The following is a 21,434-nucleotide window of genomic DNA, read 5'->3' as shown; positions in this document are numbered from 1 at the left end:
TTTGCAGATAAACGGTTCATTTTTATCACAAATCACTAATTAATAACCGATTATAAGATGTCGTTGACCAAAAAATGCGGTGTCCAGTTGAGGTAACCCATTTGATTTATATAAGAGGTGGCTTCTTTAAGTTTCAGCTGTAAGTTCTTCAGAAAACATACAGTATATAAAAAATAAATAATGACATAACGTTCAGCAGTTGGAAAATTCGAGCTGCACCTGAAGGCACCACTGACACAAACCTGCAGCCGGACAGCTTGGAAGCAACAAGGCTGGCTGGAGTACACGTCTGCTGCTGCAGTGCTCTGGAGCCACATTTGACCGGCAAAGCATCAAACCAAGGTTATTTTTCCGTACTGAAGGTTGCTTTGGTGAGTAAATTTTCCGTTTTGAGTCAAAAATGTTAGTTTCTGCCTACGTAGACAAGTGGAATCGGTTAAACTTTGTCCCGGGCAGCAACTACGCAGGTGGGGACATGTTTTTTTTTGTTTTTTTTTCCAGGATGGCTAACCGTTACTCCCCATCTGGAGGAAAGCGCTAGCAAAAAAGTTTAATAGCATTCCTATGACATTTCATCTATTCACTTTATATATTATGGGCTATTTGCACCTCTATAGGGAAACACTTATGGTTAAAGTCCGAAATTTTCAAGGTGGGCGTCACTTATCTTTTCTTTTTATTATCTTCTTCCACCACATACCTGGACGAACCGGAGTCATGAGCGAACCCACCGAAGCCGAAAAACACTAGATTAGCTTCTCCTAAATATGAAGATCTTCGGTTTTATACGTATTTATGTGACGGTAATTAAAAAGGCGTGGCTGTTGTCCGTCAGTGAGAGGCCTTACTCAACACGTGTTTGAGAGAGAAAAAAACACAAGTTTATCTTCATGGTTTTTTTTTTTGTTTGTTTTTTTGCATCTGTACATGGTTCTTATTATAGTAGTCTATGGAATACCTGGTACACTTAAAGTCTGTGTTAACCCACATAAACAGAATCAGGACATGAATGAACTGAATGGAAGAGTGTAGTATAAAGTCTAGCCGTTGGGTTGTATTTGTCCAGAGTTTCACTGTGTTTGTATTTCTGAGCCTTCTGCAGTGCAGCAGTGATCCACTAAGTTCTGAATCGTCCCTTTATTTTGGATAAGTCTCAAAATATTTTTTTTTAACTGCTTTTTCATGAATGAGTAATTTTATACGTAAAGTGTAATTTAGTAACTGTGAATACCTGAAAATAACTTTCTACACATGCTTTATGAGGGACAGATCTTGAAACATGGGCTAAAAATCCAAACCTATCTCCATGGCAGACTTGATGTCTCTAGTTGGGTGTTATGCAGCTTAATGGATAATGCATGAACTCAGTTGTTGATAAGATTACTTGTTTTCAGCCTAGTGCAGAAAGTGTAATAATCCAGACTTTATGTCTTGACTGTTGAGATGTGTGAGTGAGTGCAGAACAGCAAACCAGCTATTTACCACTGACACCTAATGGATGTTATATTTATGGACCTAAATGGTACACAACCTGTGTCCTTTTAACTACAGCACTGAAAGGGTGTGATGAATTAATGAGTCCAACATTTATGGTCTGTTCCGCTATATGAATAATTAATGTTTATAGTTTGTGGACACAACAAGAGAAGATGATCTTGTGAACTTAGGTTTGCTTTGCTCAGTATGTATTGTAGTGTACTGCTTCAGGCAGAAACTTTGATTGGCAATGATTTATAAGAGGCAGATAAAAAGGAAGAATCAAAACTAACATAACAGTGCTGCAGATGTCAAAATGTAAAGAGACCCATCCCCCCGAAAAAAACAACCACATGCTGAAAGGCCTTTGTAAGATGACATCTTCTGAATGTGTTTTTTCAGCCTTTAGCAATCCATTAGTAAGGAGATGTCATTTATCATCATTAAGACAAAGAAAAGGAGCAAATCTTCTCATTAGTTGAAATCCATCAGTGTTAAGACTTCTTTCTTTCTTTCTTTCTTTCTTTCTTTCTTTCTTTCTTTCTTTCTTTCTTTCTTTCTTTCTTTCTTTCTTTCTTTCTTTCTTTCTTTCCTCCCTCCCTCCCTCCCTCCCTCCCTCCCTTCCTTCCTTCCTTCCTGACAAATCTCCAGTTTCAGAGTTGAACCAAAAGAAGATGTCTGCGGTTTACAAAGATGACCAGGAGGACTGGATGACAGTGTGTCTGAAGTACCTGCTCTTTGTTTTCAACTTTCTCTTCTGGGTAAGTGGCCCTAAGTACACAAAGATTAAAGTTCACAGTGAAAACATCTTGTTTTGAATTTGAATTAAAACCATAATCATAGGTTATAAAAAGTCTAACTAATTTAGGCTATAGTACTGACATTGTCATAGTGTTTGTGGTAATGTAAATGACTGATTAGTACATTTTTCTAGAAATTTTGAGGTAAATGGCAAATTATTGTAGTGGCAGACAGACATTAGGAGGAAGGAGCCATGTTGAAAAAGAGGTTCAGAGAGGGTTCTGACTCTAAAAAGGCTGAGCTATGGACTCGGCCCAAAGTGAATCATAGATTATTTAGGGCTTGTCAGTGTACGATGTGGGATAATGGATCAAATTCACTCTCTGGCACTGCACTTTAGGTTACTGCAGGTTGTTGCTAAAACTGAACACTCTTACGGCAACACTGAACGCCATCTGGGGGTCACTTTGGCACATTTTACAGCCTGAGAAAATGTGTGTAGGGTTTCAAGTGAGATTAAGCGTTATCTTTAAGCTCATGCTGATGGTCTGTCACCACCTTTCAACTCATCTCCGAGGGAAACGCATCACTTCCTTTTCTTTTCTATCACTTATCTTCTGTTCTGTTTGACCCAACCAATCTCACCTCACTGGAAGTCCTTTGTTCTACTGCAACATTGTAACATGAATGACTCTGAGAAGTTGTACATATTGTGCCAGGCCCTAGTTTGGCCAACACTGTCCTCCAGCTTGTTTTATTACAGACTGTTTGACTTTTCAGAGTTGTGCACTCAAGCTAGGTTTCAATATTCACATCTGTTTTTGGATTGTGTTGATGAAAAATTGTTATATTTATTACCTTATTTACTTGGATTGTATAATGTGTTTATAAAATGGAATCCTAAATCTCCCTCAGGACACTTGTATCCATGTTGTGCTTTTTCAGTTGGGTATGTGCTTCTTTGACTTTGTTACATATTAAGGAAGTGGATGGGTGGATGAAGGGGAGAGCCTCTTTTGGGGCATTTCCTATTTGTCTCATCTGAAACTGATGAGAGGAACTGATTTAGACAACACCCTGGGCTGTCATATGAGATTGTTTGCAAGGAAGCATCCTGATTTAACCTCTGAAATCCCACTGCGTCTCTTTTATTTCCTGTATTCTTTCTGTTTCTTTTTTTTTCTTTCTCTATTATTTCTAGTCCCTTATGCTCATTTTTCCTTCCTCCCACTTACGCTTAATGTTTTCACTTTTCTATTTCTGTGACTCCTACAATGGTATTGAACTCACATCCTTTTTACCACATCCTGTCCAGTACTGTGCTCTACTGTAATGTCTTTTATTTGTCTTGGGTCAAGATTGAATTTACCAGTGTTATGTGTTCTCTTTCCCTGTTCCTCTCATTTTTAGCTTTTTCTGTCCTCATTTTCAGACATTTATTACCATGTTTTTGTCTTTGTAATGTTATATTCTGTTCCCTAGTCCTTCTGTTTGCCTTTCACCTTTTTCTGTAACATATACAAAAGTAGTATCTCTCTTTTTTTTTTTTCACCATTCTCTACTTCTGTCTTTTCCCTCCATCCCTCTACTTCAGATGGGTGGAGCAGCTGTTTTGGGTGTAGGAGTGTGGACACTGGTGGAGAAGAGTGACTACTTAAGTCTCCTGGCATCCAGCACTTTTGCAGTCTCAGCATACATCCTCATCCTGGCAGGTGGCCTGGTGGTGGTTACAGGCTTCTTAGGCTGTTGTGCAGTCATCCGGGAGCAGAGGAGCTGCCTGTCAATGGTAAGAAAGAAAGCCTTTTTGTGATGCTTACCTTTGCATTTCTGTTTGGACAAAATTGTGTGAGCATTACAGTATTCAATGTAAATGCAATGTCAGTCATACTGCATGCAAATGTGGACATTTTAAATCAGATTGAATTCTCTGTTTACATAAAAACACACAGCAAATATGTCCTCATATTGATGTCTTCAAATTAGTAACGTAAACAGTCTTACACAGTCAGACTTTATCAGATTTAAGTGCTACAGTGTTTTTCTGGGTTCATATCAATATTGATCAAGTAAAGTATGTGCAGTAAAATTTAAATCTTGTGAAGGTTTAGAGTACCTACAGCATAACATTTGAAATCCCTTTAAAGCTGACAGAAAAATTAAATGAAACAGTCTAAGCTTCTTTTTTGATTTTATATTATATGCTATAAAAGCCAGGTGTGCATGCATGTATGTGTGTTTGCTTTATAACTGACAAACTGGACAGAGCTAGCCTTTGCCTTTTGGAGTTCTTATGTATTTTGGGTCAAGGATCAGACTGGCGAAGACTGCTTATACTGATATGACCAATACTTTTTGAGTTATTAGTTGTTTTTAAAATTACAATGGGCTTACAGGCGGCCCTTGGAGGAGTCCATTCACAGCCACAACCGGGGGGGGCTGGATCCGGATCAACGGAACCACTGGGACGTGACGGGAGAACCGGGTCTGGCTGTGGTCAGACACTAACAAGGTTGGTCTGGTTCTTACTGCGGCCTGGTTCCACTCCACTGGTGCCTGGTCAGACCCGGCCCGTTAACGTCCCCCTCCAGAACACCCCCCCTCGTCGTAACATGGTGACATACTGTTCTGCGCAGACTCCAATCAGACAGACCAGAGTTCAGCAGATCCCAACACAGGACGGCAGTGACTTGCAATAAACAGTCATGTTCAGTACTGTGTAAAAGTCTTAGGGCTCATTTATGCTCTACTTTAAAGATGCAGACGGATATGGTCAGAGTGTTCTGTCTGTCCCCTGCATACATTATGTGCGTAATTCTGTCCGTTTTCCGGGAGCTTGTGGATGCATACCTGGACGGACGAAACAGAGCAATACCACCGGGAACAGTGGAGGCAGTGTTGAGATTTGAACAGAATAATTTCCATAAATAGCGGCTTTCAAAGAGTGACTGTGTAAGTTAGTGAAAAACTACTGACATATTTATGACACCTACCCTTCTGAATATTAACATTAGTATCCACATTAGTAAAACTTCCTCTGTCGTTGCCATGTTTGTTATTATTGACTTTCTTCTTCTTCTCCTCAAGAAACTTTACTCTTCTTCATGGTATTCGGCCAGTATGGTAATTAAGAGCGGTGCCCTCTGGTGGATTGATTGAGAAATGCTCATTCCAATGTACAAGATGCATGGAAGTATGAAGGCAGTGACGGATTACAGCGTTAAAAATGGACGTACCTATTTACGTATGTAAAGCGAGCATAAATAAGCCAAAATGAGGACCATTGTATTTTTTCCTAATCTATGTGTTACACTAGTAAGTTTAGCTCAGGTCCCCATTTTATCGACTACTGCTTCTAGAACTCGTGGAGTCCCATGGATGTCAACGCACTTGTGTGTGTGTGTGTGTGTATGTATGTATACTGTATAATGTCTTCAACCCTTTTTTAACCTTTGCTGATTACTTTTGTCATTGATTTTAAATTAATAATCTCATTAATTAAAATTACATTAACTGAAAAATGTTAAATTATTAAGTTATGGCATTTCATTTTTAAGGTCTTCAGAATTTTGCACAGGCGCAGTAACAGACAGCCACATAGTGTCCCTGTTACCGTGGTAATGAACTTTGTCTTCTGCTTGTATACTGTTTGAAGCTCTGCTTCACCTCATGGATGCCTTATGTTCTGTCAGTGATAACTTTTACTCCACCAAGGTCCCAGTCCTCAGGTTATTATTCACCCCCTGACAAATAGGATGTTTAATGTAAGAGCTGGCATGGAGAATCTGAGCAGACTCGAAATAAGCCTGGACCGGTTTCTGTCACTGTAATAAACATACAGACTGACACAGAGCACCCTTTATAACTCACATAGGGATTATCTCATTTCAATTTTGTCCATGGAAATAATGTTTTATGTTTTACAAAAGATTAACCATATAAATGGTATTGGGTGAGGAGCTGCACGGCTTACTGTAAAACTAAATGTTGTGTTCCAACTAATGATAATTACTCATTTAAAACAGCAAACATAAGTAATGTTTATGCTCAGTTTATCTCATTGAGATGGGTGATTTCTCTGTTGCAGCTGTGGCTCTCAGAGTTTCAGAAGCTGCTGGTTCAGGATCTGGTTCAGTTGTGCTTTTTGTGTACAAGCATGCATACATGTGTCTATACTGTAAAATGTAGTAGTGTGGTTAGTTTCACTTTCATCGCTGTACATTTCAAGGTAAACAGTGAACTCCACATTCATCCCACAATTAAGTTACATTATTATTAGGTGAGATGGTAAAGTGGTATAAGATGGTAAAGTAAGACTTGATTAAATTCATCACAATATTTTTTGCTAATTGTAAGACTTTATTTAACACTACCATAGTCTGTATCATTGATGGGAAAAGTTTATCTTTAACCAATCACATAATGCTGTGGGCACTGTGACAGGGACCAGAGCAGTGACACTTGACAGAGAGTGGAAGATGCAGAGTTGAGTCAAGCCTTTTCTCCAGTGGTGGTACAGCACTAAAGCAGTGTGGACAAAGGTCTGTTTATGTGAGACTAATACTGCGTCATGAACTCTGTAAATAAAAATACCATGTAGGCATCATCGCTGATGGTTCACACTACTTACGTACCTGTGTTGTCATTTTATAATGAGAAGCTTGATGGTTGCCCTCTGAAATCTTCACTTTCTCTGCACAACTCCACCACAATGCAACATGGAACTCATTGATGCTTTCCCTGGACTAAGGTCTATCACTGGATGCTGACAAATGGCGCTGACAGGGCCCTTACTGTCCTCATTATTTTACAGAGACGGGGCCCAGTGGGAGAGAAGCAGGCGGGAGGTGAACGTTGACTGCTGCAGGACTATTTATAGGTCTATCCATCTCTGTTGATAGATGGAGCAATGGAGAGAAAGGAGCTTGCAGGAGCAAAGAGATGGTTGGACAGAGTTTGTAGTTTGTTGTGTATTGTTGTTTGAATACAGACAGTACTGATGACATGGATAGTTTTGTTTAGGTTTGAGAGATTGAGTGTTGCCACCATACGAACTCACCTATAAAAGTGGTGAAGGTAGAATTTCCATGGGCAGCAGGCACCTAGAGACGTTAGTGTCGAAATTGTAACCAACAGAAGCACAGCAGTCTTTAATTCATAATTACTGTGATAACTTAGGATATGAGTTAACATTTGTTTAAGTGTCTAAAATATTAATGTTCTGGATCACAATTCCCTACAGGTGTTTTTTTTTTTTTTTTTTTTTTTCTGTTCACTTTGTTTCCAGCATTATAAAGGGTGCGGAGTAGCATCTGTCTCTCAGTAATGGCTGTGAGCAAAGCCAAGCTGTTGCTGCTTTCAGACTGTTACCTTCCTTGCTGTGACAGGTGGGCCTAATGAGTTGGATGTGTTTTGGTCTTAAATGGCCTGTGCTTGTCTTGGGCATATGAACAGTTCTATAAACAATCAAAAGGTTATGCTTGTGCTATATGAGTCTCTGAAAGCTGTTGTTTTTATCTTGCTCATGTCTCACTTGTCTCCGACCACTTTTAAATGTGTGGGTGATCTGTTCGCTGCTTTACATAATTATGCTCTGGATTTCAGCCAAAGCTACAGCCATCATGAAAGACAAATCTTATCAAATTCATCTAGTCCATTTTTCACTTGTGTGTTCAATTTAAACTACTTAAATGGCCTTGCTTTAATGTCTGATTTGTTTTTTTTCCCTGACGTTAATCCACAGGTAATGCTAAATATTGTATTTGCCTAAATATAGCGCTGCTAAGACAATGTTTAATGAGATTATGCTGTGTAGAGGAATTTGGAAAACCCCATAAAATTTGCCCTGAAGGACCCAGATTTTACAGCCTGTCACATTGTTTCCTGGTTGTTTCTTTTTATGCAGTGTTGTCAACTGCTTCAGAAGTGATAGATGCGGTACAGCGACATTTGATACAAGTTATTGAGCCATCATGAGTGAGAGCAGCTTTCCCAAATGAGTAGGCTCAGCTGACAACTGTTCTGATGACTGTGGTGCTGAATGATCTGGATCAAACAGGGTATTTTATCCAACTTAATCAGCCTGCTTATGGTCTCTTGTTTCACTTCCACAGTATTTCTTCTGTCTGCTGTTGATATTCTTGATTGAACTGGTGGCTGGAGTACTGGCCTATGTGTATTACCAGAGGGTACGTAATCACTGCTTAGTATTATTATTATTATTATTATTATTATTATTATTATTATTATTATTATTATTATTACAAGTTACTTGTTGTGTGGGGTAGTGCTTGTTGCTGTCTCTTTTGTGTCCACATAGCATTTTATTTAAGAGTGCTCCTGTCCATATGTCCTTATGACACACCTTATATAAAAATATTCTAAGATTTTCATAAAATCTGCAACTTCACCTGAACACACCTGAAAACGGAAATGAAACAAATAAAGAAAAGGAACTCTTTCTCTTTTTAAATGATCATTATGATTTTTTTTTTAAACAAAGGTTTTCCTTAAAGTAGTGAGAAATCTACAATAAAAATGTGATCCTCTTTATTTTGTGGATTATTTGTTACATACTTTGAACAATAAGTGTCTGCGTTTTATCTAACTCACAGTTTTTATGATCTTCTTATCTCAAAAACATCTGCCTGTCAGTCAGCAGGGACTGCAAAGATCACTGTACTATCTTAAGGCGAGCTCAGTGATTTATCATAGTGGAAAAGAGCTCAGCATAGGACAGAACCACTTAAAAGATAAGGACTCTCATCCTCTCTGACTGTGTTTCTTCTTGTCTTCTCTGAGTGTGTGTGGACGCACTGGAACGTGCACATGCCAAAGCTATATTTAAAATCTGTTTTGTAACTTTGTTATGCATGTTTTTTAATCATAGCACTTGCAAATGTGTGACTTGGCCCATCTGTTTTGCTCCAAATTGTTTCTCCCATTGTTTCAGTTTTGTCAAGATTAGTCCTTACTTTTTCTTCTTTATCTCTTATTTATTTATGTGTTGTCTGTGTAATGAACAAAGAAATGTACCGGTTATGATATCATGTTTTATTTCTGAAAAGCACTCATAATGTGTTTCTTCTTTCTTCCTCTTTTCATTCACAGCTGAGTGAGGAGTTGAAGCAGCATCTGAATCAGACTATGACAGAGAACTATGCTCAGCCAGGGAAGGATGCAATCACATTTGCTGTGGACAGACTACAACAGGATGTATGAACTATTTTAAAATATTGCTTTATAGATATAGTGTACATTCATTCACCAATTATATTCATGAATAGAATAGAATAGAATAGAATAGAATAGAATAGAATAAATCTTTATTGTCCCTTTCACAGGAACAGTGAAAATCAGTTTAGCAGCTCTGTTCTGTTTAGCAGCAAAACATTTAGTGCAAAAAGACTGTATTCAAATATCACACAAAATACTAGAAATGTAGGCATGTGCAAAATGCTACAGGATAAAATATTAAATATACATATACTATTAAAGTACTATAAAAACTACTGAGATATACAAAAGTTAACTGTACACTACAGATGAGAAATATGTACAACAGATAAGGATATATACAGGTAATACAGGATATATACAGTTGAGATTAGGAGAACCAGGTGCATGTGTTACGGCTATTTCACTGAGGTAGGGTAAGTTTTGCACTGTTCATTAGACTGGGAGGGGCAGTTGTTCAGTCAGTAAAACTGTGCTCAAGTCTGTTTGTTCTAGTCCTGAATCTCCTTCCGGAGGGGAGGCGGGAGGAGGGGGGTCAGTCCAGGGTGTGAGGGGTCTGTGATTATTTTTCTGGCTTTCTGCTGGAGTCTGCCAGTGTAGATGTTTCCGAAGGGGGGTAGTGTTGTCCCAATCACCTACTCTGCTGCTCTCACGACTTGCTGCAGGTCCTTCCTGTCTTCTGCAGTACAGCAGCTGAACCACACTGTTCATCAGTAGGTCAGGAGGCTCTTGATGGTGGAGCAGTAAAAGTTGGTTAACAGGGGACGGGGCAGGTGGGCCTGGGGGAGCTTCCTGAAAAAATACAGTCTTTGTTATGCCTTCCCCACCTGGTGAGAGATGTTCGTGGACCAGGTGAGGTCAGCTGAGATGTGGACTCCAAGAAACTTAGAACTCTCCATCATCTCTACCTCCTCTCTGTCAATGTAAAGGGGGGGTGGGGGAATCTCCTGAAGTCCATTACCATCTCCTTTGTCTTAGATGTATTTAGGTCCAGGTTATACATGGTATGTTTGGGTTAGGTAATACATATTATCATTTATTTCCCTGTAGAGTATTGATAAAAGGAATTTCCCTTGTATTATTTAGCATTTGCTTAGAGTGATCCTCCAAAAGTTACTAGTGAAGTAGCCAGAAGTAATTTTTTTTTTTTTCTGTGAATATTTCCATGAATGGAATGTCACAACTTTCAGTGCAGCTGTTCCCAGTTTGCATCAAGAACATAGTTTTGGCAAAATGAATCTGATTTGAAGTTTGAGAACTGAAGCATTTTTCACCAAATTGTCACAACCCGGCTCATAGACTGTGACACAGTGGAGACGGACGAGGTGGTAACCAATTCAAAATAGTAATTTATTGTTACTAAAACAAAGGCAACTCAGAATATGGTGAGCCTCATTATATCAGTAGTGTAAGGAATGTAAATACGGGTGTGTAAAGACAAGGGCAGCTGCTGGTCATCAGTGCTGTGGTGTCCAGGTGAAGAGAAAGACCAGAGACCAAAGCAGAGGAGCCAAACACCAGAACAGAGTAGGGCTGGAAGACCAGAGCAGAGAGACTGAACAGCAAGGTCGTGCCACTTAAATAGACGAGCCGGACCTGACACTGGTGGTACTGATCTGCATTACTCCGCCTGGAAGACGTGAAACTGCAGACAAAGACCGCCAGTGCCCGAACGGTGCCAGGTCGTCACAAAAGGAAGACTTTAACCTGGAGTTTTTTTGATTCAGTGCCACATGAGCTGAACATTTCCCCCTCTCTTTTTTTTTTTTTTTGTTTTCAGTTCAAGTGTTGTGCCAGCAACAACTCTCATGACTGGTTGCAGAGTGTATACATTTTGTCAGAGCAGGCAGAAGGCAGAATGGTGCCCGACAGTTGCTGTAAGACCATCACCCCTTACTGTGGCCGAAGAGACCACCCCTCCAATATCTACAAGGTGGAGGTGAGTAACAGACACATTTCAGTTAAATAAGAAGTGCTTGTAAGCTGTATTGTACTTTTTTAGCATCTTTAATGAGCTATTCTGTTTATTTTTGTTTACCATAATGTTTTTTTAGTGTTATAATTAAACATAGGACACTTAAAGTGCATCAACACTGAATTACCAGAATGTTTTACCAGTCATTCCTTGTTGACAGAAAACCTTGATATTTCCCTTGCACATATTTTATGGTCTTGAGGTGACATAGGGAGCAGCACACAAAACAACACTGCTTTTGAAACTTCTCTTTGATTGAATGTCAATGAATTCTCTGGAAATGAATAAAAGATGAGGTTTTGAACTCTTATCCATGCTGCACAGGTGAAGTTTTCCTACCTTGTGTCAAACGTTTCATGTCATTGTCTTATCAGTCTGAGCACTACCTACTTCACACTGCCTATGCCATGCACAGAGGTGTAAACGTCTGAACACACCACTCAAATTATTAATTACTGAATATTTTTTAATTATTGTGCTTTCTGTTTTCGCTCTTCATTGCTGCAGCAGTTTAGATTTTAGCCATGAAGAGATGCAGAAAGCAAAGAGGTTTGAGAGTGTTCAGGTGTGTGTAATTTAATTTTAACATGGAGCATTTGACTGTGCAGGGTGGTTGCATCACTAAGCTGGAACAGTTTCTGGCTGACCACCTGCTGATCATTGGTGCTGTAGGAATAGGAGTGGCCTGTCTGCAGGTGAGTAAAAAGACAAAGAATTAAAGATGTTTGATGATGGAACAGAATACTCTTATGTTTTCATCTGGACTCCCGCAATTTATTTAAGCTGGATTTTTAAAATACTGTTTTTTTTAACATGTTAAGTGTCATTCTGACCTTACATGACACAAATGGATAAGCTACAGTTTTTCCATAACAGAAAATGTACAATCACTGTGAAAGAACATCTAATTGGACATTTCTTTTCATCTTCCCCTTGCCTTTCAAATCATCATAATCTTATTTTGTTCTTTCCTTTTATTCGATTTGTCCAGAAATGAGATGGGCTCAAGCATTTAAGCCTTACAGAGATCATAAATACACATCAGGGTGTTTCTTCCACAGTTCTGTGCAGACTATCATCCTTCTTCCAGCTATTTCTCAGTGGTGAGCAAAAAAATTGACCAAGGAAACCCGGCCCAGTTCTTTGAAGTGAATTATGCATTTTCCCATGTCCACCATTTTGATTTCTGTTCAGGTTCAGTTTATTCAGATTTTAATGCTTTGATATATCTCCTGGTATGAAAATCTAATGCTTGGGCCCTGTCATCTAATGTAGCCTTACACTACTTATGATTTGCTATTAATTATCTAGATACCCTAGTCTTATGTGTTCTGCCACAGTTTAATGCTGAACTGAAAATTCACTTTTCTTAAACTCATATATGTTAAAATGTACTGAGATTGTGTAGTACTGTAGAGATTAAAGAAATACTATATGTTTTGACACTCTTACTAGCTAACACCATTATAGTTACAAACTAATCATGAAGGTTTTTGGTGTTTAAAATACTATATTCACATCAGTACTTGATCCAGAGGATGGACATCTTAAACCACAATGTGGTAAATAGGTTTATATGTTTTTTTGTTGTTTTTTTTTTTTTTAATGAAACTGCGTTGACTGTGTAAAATCAATAAATTGAAAATAACTATTGAAGATTTGTACTGTATTGTAAGTTTATGTTGTTAAACTTGACACTTTAGAAACATATTATTCAGGAATTCATAATAATCAAAGGTTGGATCAACAGATTAAAGAACTCCTTTAACTCTGATCCCTAATGCTGTTGCCCATATTGATGTGGGAAGTTTATATTCACTTGGCTATGCTGAAGGTATAAATTAAGTTCATAGAACGTACCTGCAAAATACAAAAATCCATGTGAACTGATTTACTTTGACTTATGGTAACAGAGTTCTGCCTAATTATGCATACTGCATGTTTGTTTTCAATCAGCTCTTTAATCTAAATCAAAGCTTTTGTCTTTAGCAGCTGTTTGCATTTGTGTTGTTTCTCTGTCTGGTAACCAAAATACATTTGTAAGATGGTAAAATCTTTTTGTTTTTCTCTTGTGGCATAAACTACGTCTTTGTCTTGTTTACCGTACTAACTTGTCAATGGTGCATTGTACTGTGTGTGTTTTACGTGCATCTGTGTGGTGTCACTGTAGCTGGCCGGGGCAGTCTTGACAGCCTGTTTTATCTATCTGCTCTATAAAGAAGAGGAAGAGGACTTCGGTGCATTGTAATAAGCTAAAGCAACTTTGTGGTTTAATCACCTGGAGAGACAAGGTTGGAGGGTATTATGGGAATGTAACATACTTGCATGTTTGGTGGCTATATGTATGCTCAAGAGCTTATTTGTCCTGTTATATGATCTTTGCTGAAGCATGCACCTGACTGGCTTTGGCTCCATGTTGCAGATGCTATTCTGCATGTTGTGATAATGGGCTGTAAAACTGACCAAAAAATTACCGCTTTGAAGTCAAACACATCATGAATGCCTTGAGTAAATGTCTCTCCACAAGGATGTTGATGGAAGTTATGCTTTGTGTCTTCATACTAAAATGTTTTTTATCAAGACACAAAGCATCATCATACATCCCTAAAGACTTTTTTGGATTCATTGTTTTACTTTATTTAATTGTGATATATATTCTTTTTTTTCCTGAAATTTATGTGGTGAAAATGTATCTTGTACTTCCATTATTTTATCAGGACACCTTGTACATTAGAGTTTTGCTAAAGCATTAGTGTTGTTGCCATAGCTACTTGCAGCCTGAAGAGATTCAAATGTTGAATGGAGGTGTATTTTGGGTGGCTTGTAAGATACCAGCACACCTACCAGGAACATATATTTACTTGGACTGTGGTAAAAAGAACACTTTCTAAAAATATCCTATCAAAGCTCTTAAATATCAATATTCCCCACAGTTTGGCTTCGCAAAAACTGAGAATCATTCTCTATTCTTGCCTTATTATCCATCTGAGTCGAAATGTTACTTGCTTCCTTGCTCTGTTGTGGACATTGACACTGAGGTGGGAGTGGCAAAGAAGGAAAAACTGCCCGAAGAGAAATTGTGATGAGTCAATACACAATGTCAACTTGCTCGATAAGGCTTTCTCAGAGGGCTTTTATAGACTCAGAGATTGAATCTGGGCCCTTGCCTGTTTATCCATCATGCCTGTCAGGCCCAGTGGCTGAGTTCAATATCTGTTCAGCTGTTTTGTACTTGATTCTTGGACTTTTTTTCTATTGCAAGAGTACCCTCATAAATCATGCCATTTAGATTGCTTGTAGGTTCTACACATACCTTGTATCCACTTACCCCAGAGCAAGCTTAAGTGACTTATTTTAAGGGATTTGTTTCAGTTTACAGTTTGTTTTAATCCATATGATTCACAACAGTGATATTAAGTTTAGGAATACAAAACAACAAAATATGATTGTGCATGAACCTGCTTCTTGTCCCCATTACAGCACTGCTTTTTTTATTTGCTTGTATGTGCACTCATTTTGCTGCAATAATTACTGCTTTACATCTTCATAGTAAACATTTTCATGTTATTCGTACATTAATCGTCCCTCACCTGGTTAACATCAAATACCTTTCTTACCTCACAGCCAGTAGTGTTTAGTCTTCCATGGTGGCTGAGCAGCACTTTGTGATCAAACACTTCTGTTTTCAGATTTGTGGGATGGTGTTTACCTGTTGCTTGTACAGGAGGATCAAGATGGACCCTTACTGAGCACCCCAAGCCACAAACACATCACCCTGAACTGAGAGTGGAGCAGAGACCTGCTGATGCCTAACTTCAACTACTGAATCTTGATCTCTGGCCTGGTCATCAACATTGCATGTACTGACATATTCCAGGTCACAAATGTTGCAGTGAAAAGGAAAATGTGCCACTAACAAAAAGGTTCTTTTCTTACAGAATTCTCTTTATTTGACCTTTTTAGTGAACTTTTTTCCAGATATTCTAGCCAATTGTGATCTAGGACTGGACTTTTCAGTGCCTTACATTCTTGTTTAATCAGAACAAGAGGAAGAGAGACAATTAAAATAGCGTTTTATTCTGTTGCACTTAATGATGGTTGATTTATGTGCTCACTGTCAGTGGTTTTGGTCAATTTACTTTCCCCACGAAATGAGTAATTGGATGAAGATCATGTCACTAGTTAACAAAGGTAATTTATAGTTTTATTTTCTTCAAACAGTGTACCTGTATTCCAGTTCTTCTAGAGATAATTTAGCTTAGAAATGTCATTTAAACGTGCCGAACATTTTAATGTCAGTTAATGCACTTTAATAAATGACAGCAAATGAATCCTAGTTTATAATCTAGACATTTGTGGCTTTATATATCTGTAATAAGCTAAATGTTAAACTATATTGTGTGTAAATATACTAAAATGAAGATAAAGTTAATAGCAGTATCTTCATGAAAACTCTAGATAAGGGAAAATAATTTCCTGAGATGGGTGTCAGTATCTTGAAATAATGACCCCATCTAGTGGTTGGAATTAGTCAATTACTGCACCATGTATGGTACTCGTATACACTGCTTTTCTCTCGCCACATTTTTTTTTTTTTTAATTTGACATCAATATTGTGATGCATCAATCACAATGTAAGATGGTTAATTCAACATTATTGCGAGTCATTTCAGTCTTACTGTGCAGGAATAGCCAAAGAAAGCAAGGACTTGTCTTCACTGCTTAATTTATCACTTTCTGTTGTCTCTAACAGCCATTGCTTCTACAGGATTCAGTAGTGTTACAAGCGACTTAAATGATTATTTTACTCTAGAAGTGATTAAATATTAATTGAGACATTCCACTGTAATCTGCTGGAGTTTGCTACTCATTGCTCCAGGAGTTCTTGTTCATGAATTAGACATTCTAGGATTTGTGAGTATTTTTTCTTCCTGTCTGACAAATGAAGGGTTTCTATGGAAATATTTGATGATGAGATAATGATATATACATTGGTGTGTGCTTAAACTACTGACTAGAAGTCAAAATATTGATATAAACCACAAAATAAACTGACAAATATTGTTATATTCAGATATTGTGTATACTTTTGTGAAATATTAACATGTTCTTTGGACAGGTAACTCTACTGTTACTGTTTGGCATTGGTTTAATGATTATCATCACTGGCGTGTTCTATAAAATTAAATTATTTGTATTTGACTCAAAATCTAAATATTTTGTCCAAGGTCATTGCACCCTTTGATGAAGTCTTACAGGTTGTTTATCAGTCTGGAAACCACTAGAGGGAGACAAAGATTTTCCAGTTGAGTGGTGTACAAAGAATTCCATGAATTATGGAAGTAAAACATACTGACCCAGTTTGGTGTCACCTGACGTAACATTCATTGATAATAGGGGATGACTGACTGTTGTTGTCTTGTTTGTAAGGATTTAGTTGAAATACTAAGTGGTTTCATGGAAACTGGGCAAAGGGGATTACACCTGTTTTATGTAACTGCATTCATTTTATATTATGTTACTAGTATGGATTGAGGTGTATACACTGTCAGTGGTGATAAAACCCTACACTACCACTTGTAGAGTATCACTGTAGCAGTGGTAATGGAAAGTAACATTTCTTGAACTGATCATATTAACCTTTGAGCAGTGCCAGCCGATTACACATGCTTTCATTTTGCTCATAAGTAATTATATAAAATACTAAGCAGATCTCTAAATAATAGTTGTGTTAAACAAGCAGCTTTTCAGACTGGTGCTAGATAATGAGAATTTGAGTGCAATCCCAGGTTGAGGTTGGGCACATTGCCATGCAACATGTGGGCCTAAATAAGTGAACATTGTGAAAAATACTCCTCACATGTGGGGTGTCCTGTAATTCTTCACTGGAAAATGGTGTGTATGGTGTTTTCCCAGTTTAAACAACATGTGTTCATGACACAGCGGTAATGCAGTTTTGTGTGGTTTTAGGATCTTGTTGAGGGACAGGTTCTATATATTAAACACCGCCATGCACATAAATTGTTAGTACATTATTGTTTGTGCTATATTGCAGCCATATGACCCAACTATTTGTCTTTGAGGCACAGCTTTTCCCTTTTTCTTTGTTTCCCTTTTGGCTCCAGATTACTTACACGACACTATACTAGTTCAGAGTGATTTATCATTGTCACCCATTTAGGAATAAGGGCAAAAAGTTTTAAAAGAGTTTGGATGTACTTCAACGTTTTTGGCTTCAGTGAACCTACATAATGTCAGTCCCTTTGTCTTCATCAGCTATAGGAGGATGGCTCTCATTTCCTGCAGATGTCACACACACTACAATGCAGAAAAGGGTATACTGATACTGACGAGATAAAAACACACGCAGAACTCTGAGGTCGTGCACATTAGCATGTGGTTTGTACGCCTTGCCAGAAGAGACCCATGAATTGGGAGCAGCTGGAGATTCACCACTCCCATGTGTGGAGGTCTTCTTAAGTCACAAGTAGACACACATTCTTTCTTACACACTTTATCTTCACATTGTAGCCACAGGGATGATATTTCACTGGGACAGCTCAAGAAGTTACTTTAGAACACATGTTGGAATATCCATTTATCTCTTAACTATGAACTTGTGTGAATACAATCTCTCACATATGTACCTGCAGATTTACTTAGAGGAGAAAGCATTCCAGGACAGACACAATTAAATGAACAGCTCTAACTTCTAAACACTTTTTGCTTTTATACTCATATATGTAGTTCTGTTTGAACTGTGTGTCTCCTCTTGCATGTCTGTGTTTTAAACGTTTAAGTTATTGGTTTTCTTTGTCTAGAAGGTCCTTGTTGAGCTCTCATAAAATGCATTCTGGCACAACATGGCTATTGTGTCAGGAAATGCACCTGTGTTCAATAAGTGCAGAAAAACATCAGGCCTCAGTTGTGGTGATCGAATAGTGTGATGCCTATGGCATGAAAGATGTGTGGGAAGGACTGTCGCGTATTATGTGCTGAATTTAACAAGTCTGATGGTGAACACTGAATGAAGTGCCTGAAGTCTGGTTTGGGGTTTCATTGTGTCAGCATGGGTTTCAAACCTGCCTCTTGTCTTCATGTCTGCGTTGACTTTGGCAGGACAATGAGTATGTTGTCTTGAACTGAAACTGTCAGTTTGTCTAGGGATTGTTTTTGTCTGGTCATTGTAACTGACTAGACTTTGCCTGAAGCAATGGGAGCATGCAGACAAAATAATGTAAATATTTCATAAAGAAGGACAAAGGAAAAATAAAATCCACCACAATAGCAGACACTACTCCAAAGGTGTCACAGATTTGCCAGGGGTCTGGCAATGCACTTCAAAGCAAGATGAAAGACGTCTCACACGTCAAAAAAGCCAAATTGTGTGTGCACAAGCTCCAGGTGCACTGAGAATAACACAAAAGTTGGACAGTACTTTGGCCTTTTCAGTAAATCCTACCTCACCTTTATGCCAACACAGTAACAGACAGATGTTGTCCATAGCAGCCATGATACAGCTGCGGACCATAGAGAAGCTCCAGCAGAATGAGCTAACTTTATGCCTAGCTCTTCCTTCTTTCTTATGGACACATGTAAACTCTTTGAGAGTTGCATAAGTCTGATTTAGTCATTGTGCATTGGGTTGCTCCAAAGTAGAACTACTTCTGTGTCAACCCTGTAAATCTGAGGTGACCTTGCATTCTGACTCAACTCTCAACAACTTTGGATCTGTCCTGTAACACATTATCTGTGGCTGTAAATGTGTTTGACATATTTCTACAGGGTTCAGAGATTTTGGGAAAGAGATGCTGTGTTTCATAACCATAGCGCTGGACATCAAGATAAAGAAGCCTCCAGACCTGCATGCAAACTATAAGTTATAATAGTTAATGTATTTGAATGCTCATTGGGTTGTGGGTTTTCAGAGAACTGCTCTTTAAGTCGCTGCTCTTTAAACATTTTGCATTTGGGGTGTTTTTTTTTCCTGACTGACAATACTGCCACAACTTTAAATGATGAGTGCAGCTTGTTAAACTCACAGGCTCAAACATGTTGCCCAAGCCTGTGAATTTAATTTCTGGCTTTTCTGAAACTTCTGGGCAATAGACTGCTCAAAGGTTTTAGGGTTGTGTTTTGACATAACACAACTTAGAAACTTCAGCAGATAGTATGTTTTTCCGAGTTCTAAATAGATGCAGAATGTGAAAAGCATTGACTTGACACTAACTTGACTTGGCATTGTGTTGGCTGTGTAGTCAGTTCAAAGAGTAAACGCCAAAATTGTAACATTTGTATTGAGAGTAATGTATGCCTACCCAACACCCTCAAATGTTTCACAGTCACGTCTCGGTGCCCATACAGTTGAAAAAGCTGTGGTTTTTGTGTGTGTTTGACTGTGTATGTGGGAGGGTCTTTGTCCATGGGAGAGTGAGTTTAGATGGAAACAGAACTTCAGAAAGTGTTTCAAGACGGAATTTTAAAAGCCTGCTGTCTGATAATGATGATGAGCGTCAAGTTGATGAGCGTATTGATTGATATCAAACAGATGGTGGGGGGGAAGGTTACACAACCAGAATGTAATGGATTGTACTTCCAACACAGGTAACAGAGCAGTACCAGGTGAAACGATGATAAAGTAGAATTTTGTTTACAAAATGAAAGAGAGTGGGATGTGTGTCCATGTACGCTGCGTGAGACTTGCGGAATGGCAAGAAGTCTCAGTGATGTCTTATTGTGTACTGACCAGTATCAACCATTTTGATGTATACTGACAGTTTAGATTAGCCTGCTTACATATTGAGGTTTGTATATCAGTGTGTTTGTGTAACACCCATTCTTTGTACTGAATAGATTGTTGTGATTTGTGGGATGTGATCAGATTTGCTTACACTACGCTCAAACTTGACGGACTTGTTTCCCAGCGTGAGTAAGTGTCTGGTAGGTCAAAAGAGCAGGTTTCAAAGTGATGGATGTTGTGTTGCTTATATGTGGTAAAGCTCACCAACAAGGCTATGGAATTCAAAGCTTTGAGTATGTGAGAAGTGCAGGACTTTAACATGGCTCCATAGGCATCCACTGATGGTGGTGTTACACTGTAATTTATATGGGCCAAGTGGTGTTTCTGTTTAAACTGAGGGTTGGAGTCTGTAAACTTTTACAAGCTGACTGTAGTCTGTTTCTACACCCTCAGTAATGCAGATGCAAAAAATACTCTTTGGACTTAAAAAAGACTTTTGCTTGAACCGCATGTCCTAATTGAACAGCTTTCTAGTGATTAGTGTATATGATAAAGGATGGCACTACATGTATATGCTTGAAAGAGTTGTATGATATCTCTAATATAGAGATGTAAAAAACATGACTGACAGTCATTTGGAAATGAAGCGCAGCGATGTTGGTTTAAACACACAGTGCTGTGAGCTGGAAAAGATAAGACTATTGTATAAAAAAACAGATTAGTCTGTCAACCTGTGTTTGTTTATGCCAGAAGATGAATAGGGCAGGAAGAAGCGGATATGATATTTGGAGCGAGAGTGTATTTATCATGTGCAAAGAAAAAGGGGGGCATAGAAACAAAATAGCGTGAGAGGAAGTTTTACTTCTCCCACTGAGATTGATGGCATGGAGGAGAGCATGGGAGCGACCTTGACTTGGTCATGACAGTGGCGTGAGCTCAGAGAAAGAAGTGGAGAGGTTATGGAGCATTTGTAATCACTACACTGGCCCTCAAGTGCCCTTCAGGAAATAAACACTTAAACATGAGGCACAGTGTCATAACAGTGAATAGCCTTGAGAGTTAAGATAGAGGCAGTGAAAGCAGATGGCACATTGGCAGAAAATAAGTGAAAAATTTACTTATACAATGTACCAAGTCAAAATAGATTTTATAAATGAACACAAATAGAACTTGGAAGTCCATTTATTTCACAAAGCTGACAGCTTTGTTGAATGGTGTATTATATAGCCCCCGACAACTTGTCCACTTCATCTAAAAATGTTGCTGTTC

The 21,434-nt window shown here is 38.4% G+C and overlaps 1 protein-coding gene across 4 annotated transcripts; it reads left to right on the top strand.

Annotated features, from left to right (window-relative positions):
* Window positions 1-243: 243 nt before the first annotated feature.
* On the top strand, window positions 244-16,785 carry tspan11 (tetraspanin 11). Of its 4 annotated transcripts, none has more exons than XM_030150345.1 (9): window positions 244-371; window positions 2,128-2,237; window positions 3,812-4,003; window positions 8,328-8,402; window positions 9,325-9,429; window positions 11,231-11,389; window positions 12,034-12,120; window positions 13,645-13,716; window positions 15,115-16,785. In XM_030150345.1, the coding sequence occupies exons 2-9, from the start codon at window positions 2,151-2,153 to the stop codon at window positions 15,172-15,174; spliced, it is 837 nt and encodes a 278-aa protein (XP_030006205.1). In that variant the 5' UTR covers window positions 244-371; window positions 2,128-2,150; the 3' UTR covers window positions 15,175-16,785. The 4 variants fall into 4 exon arrangements, with proteins under 4 accessions (XP_030006205.1, XP_030006207.1, XP_030006208.1 ...); XM_030150347.1 differs by having other exon boundaries at window positions 13,596-13,716; XM_030150346.1 differs by having other exon boundaries at window positions 248-371; window positions 2,134-2,237.
* The last annotated feature ends 4,649 nt before the right edge of the window (window positions 16,786-21,434 follow it).

Source organism: Sphaeramia orbicularis, chromosome 12 (assembly GCF_902148855.1).
Source record: "Sphaeramia orbicularis chromosome 12, fSphaOr1.1, whole genome shotgun sequence".
Taxonomy (NCBI): Eukaryota; Metazoa; Chordata; class Actinopteri; order Kurtiformes; family Apogonidae; genus Sphaeramia; species Sphaeramia orbicularis.
Note: the sequence above shows the minus strand (reverse complement) of the source record. Positions and strands in the feature narration are given on the sequence as shown.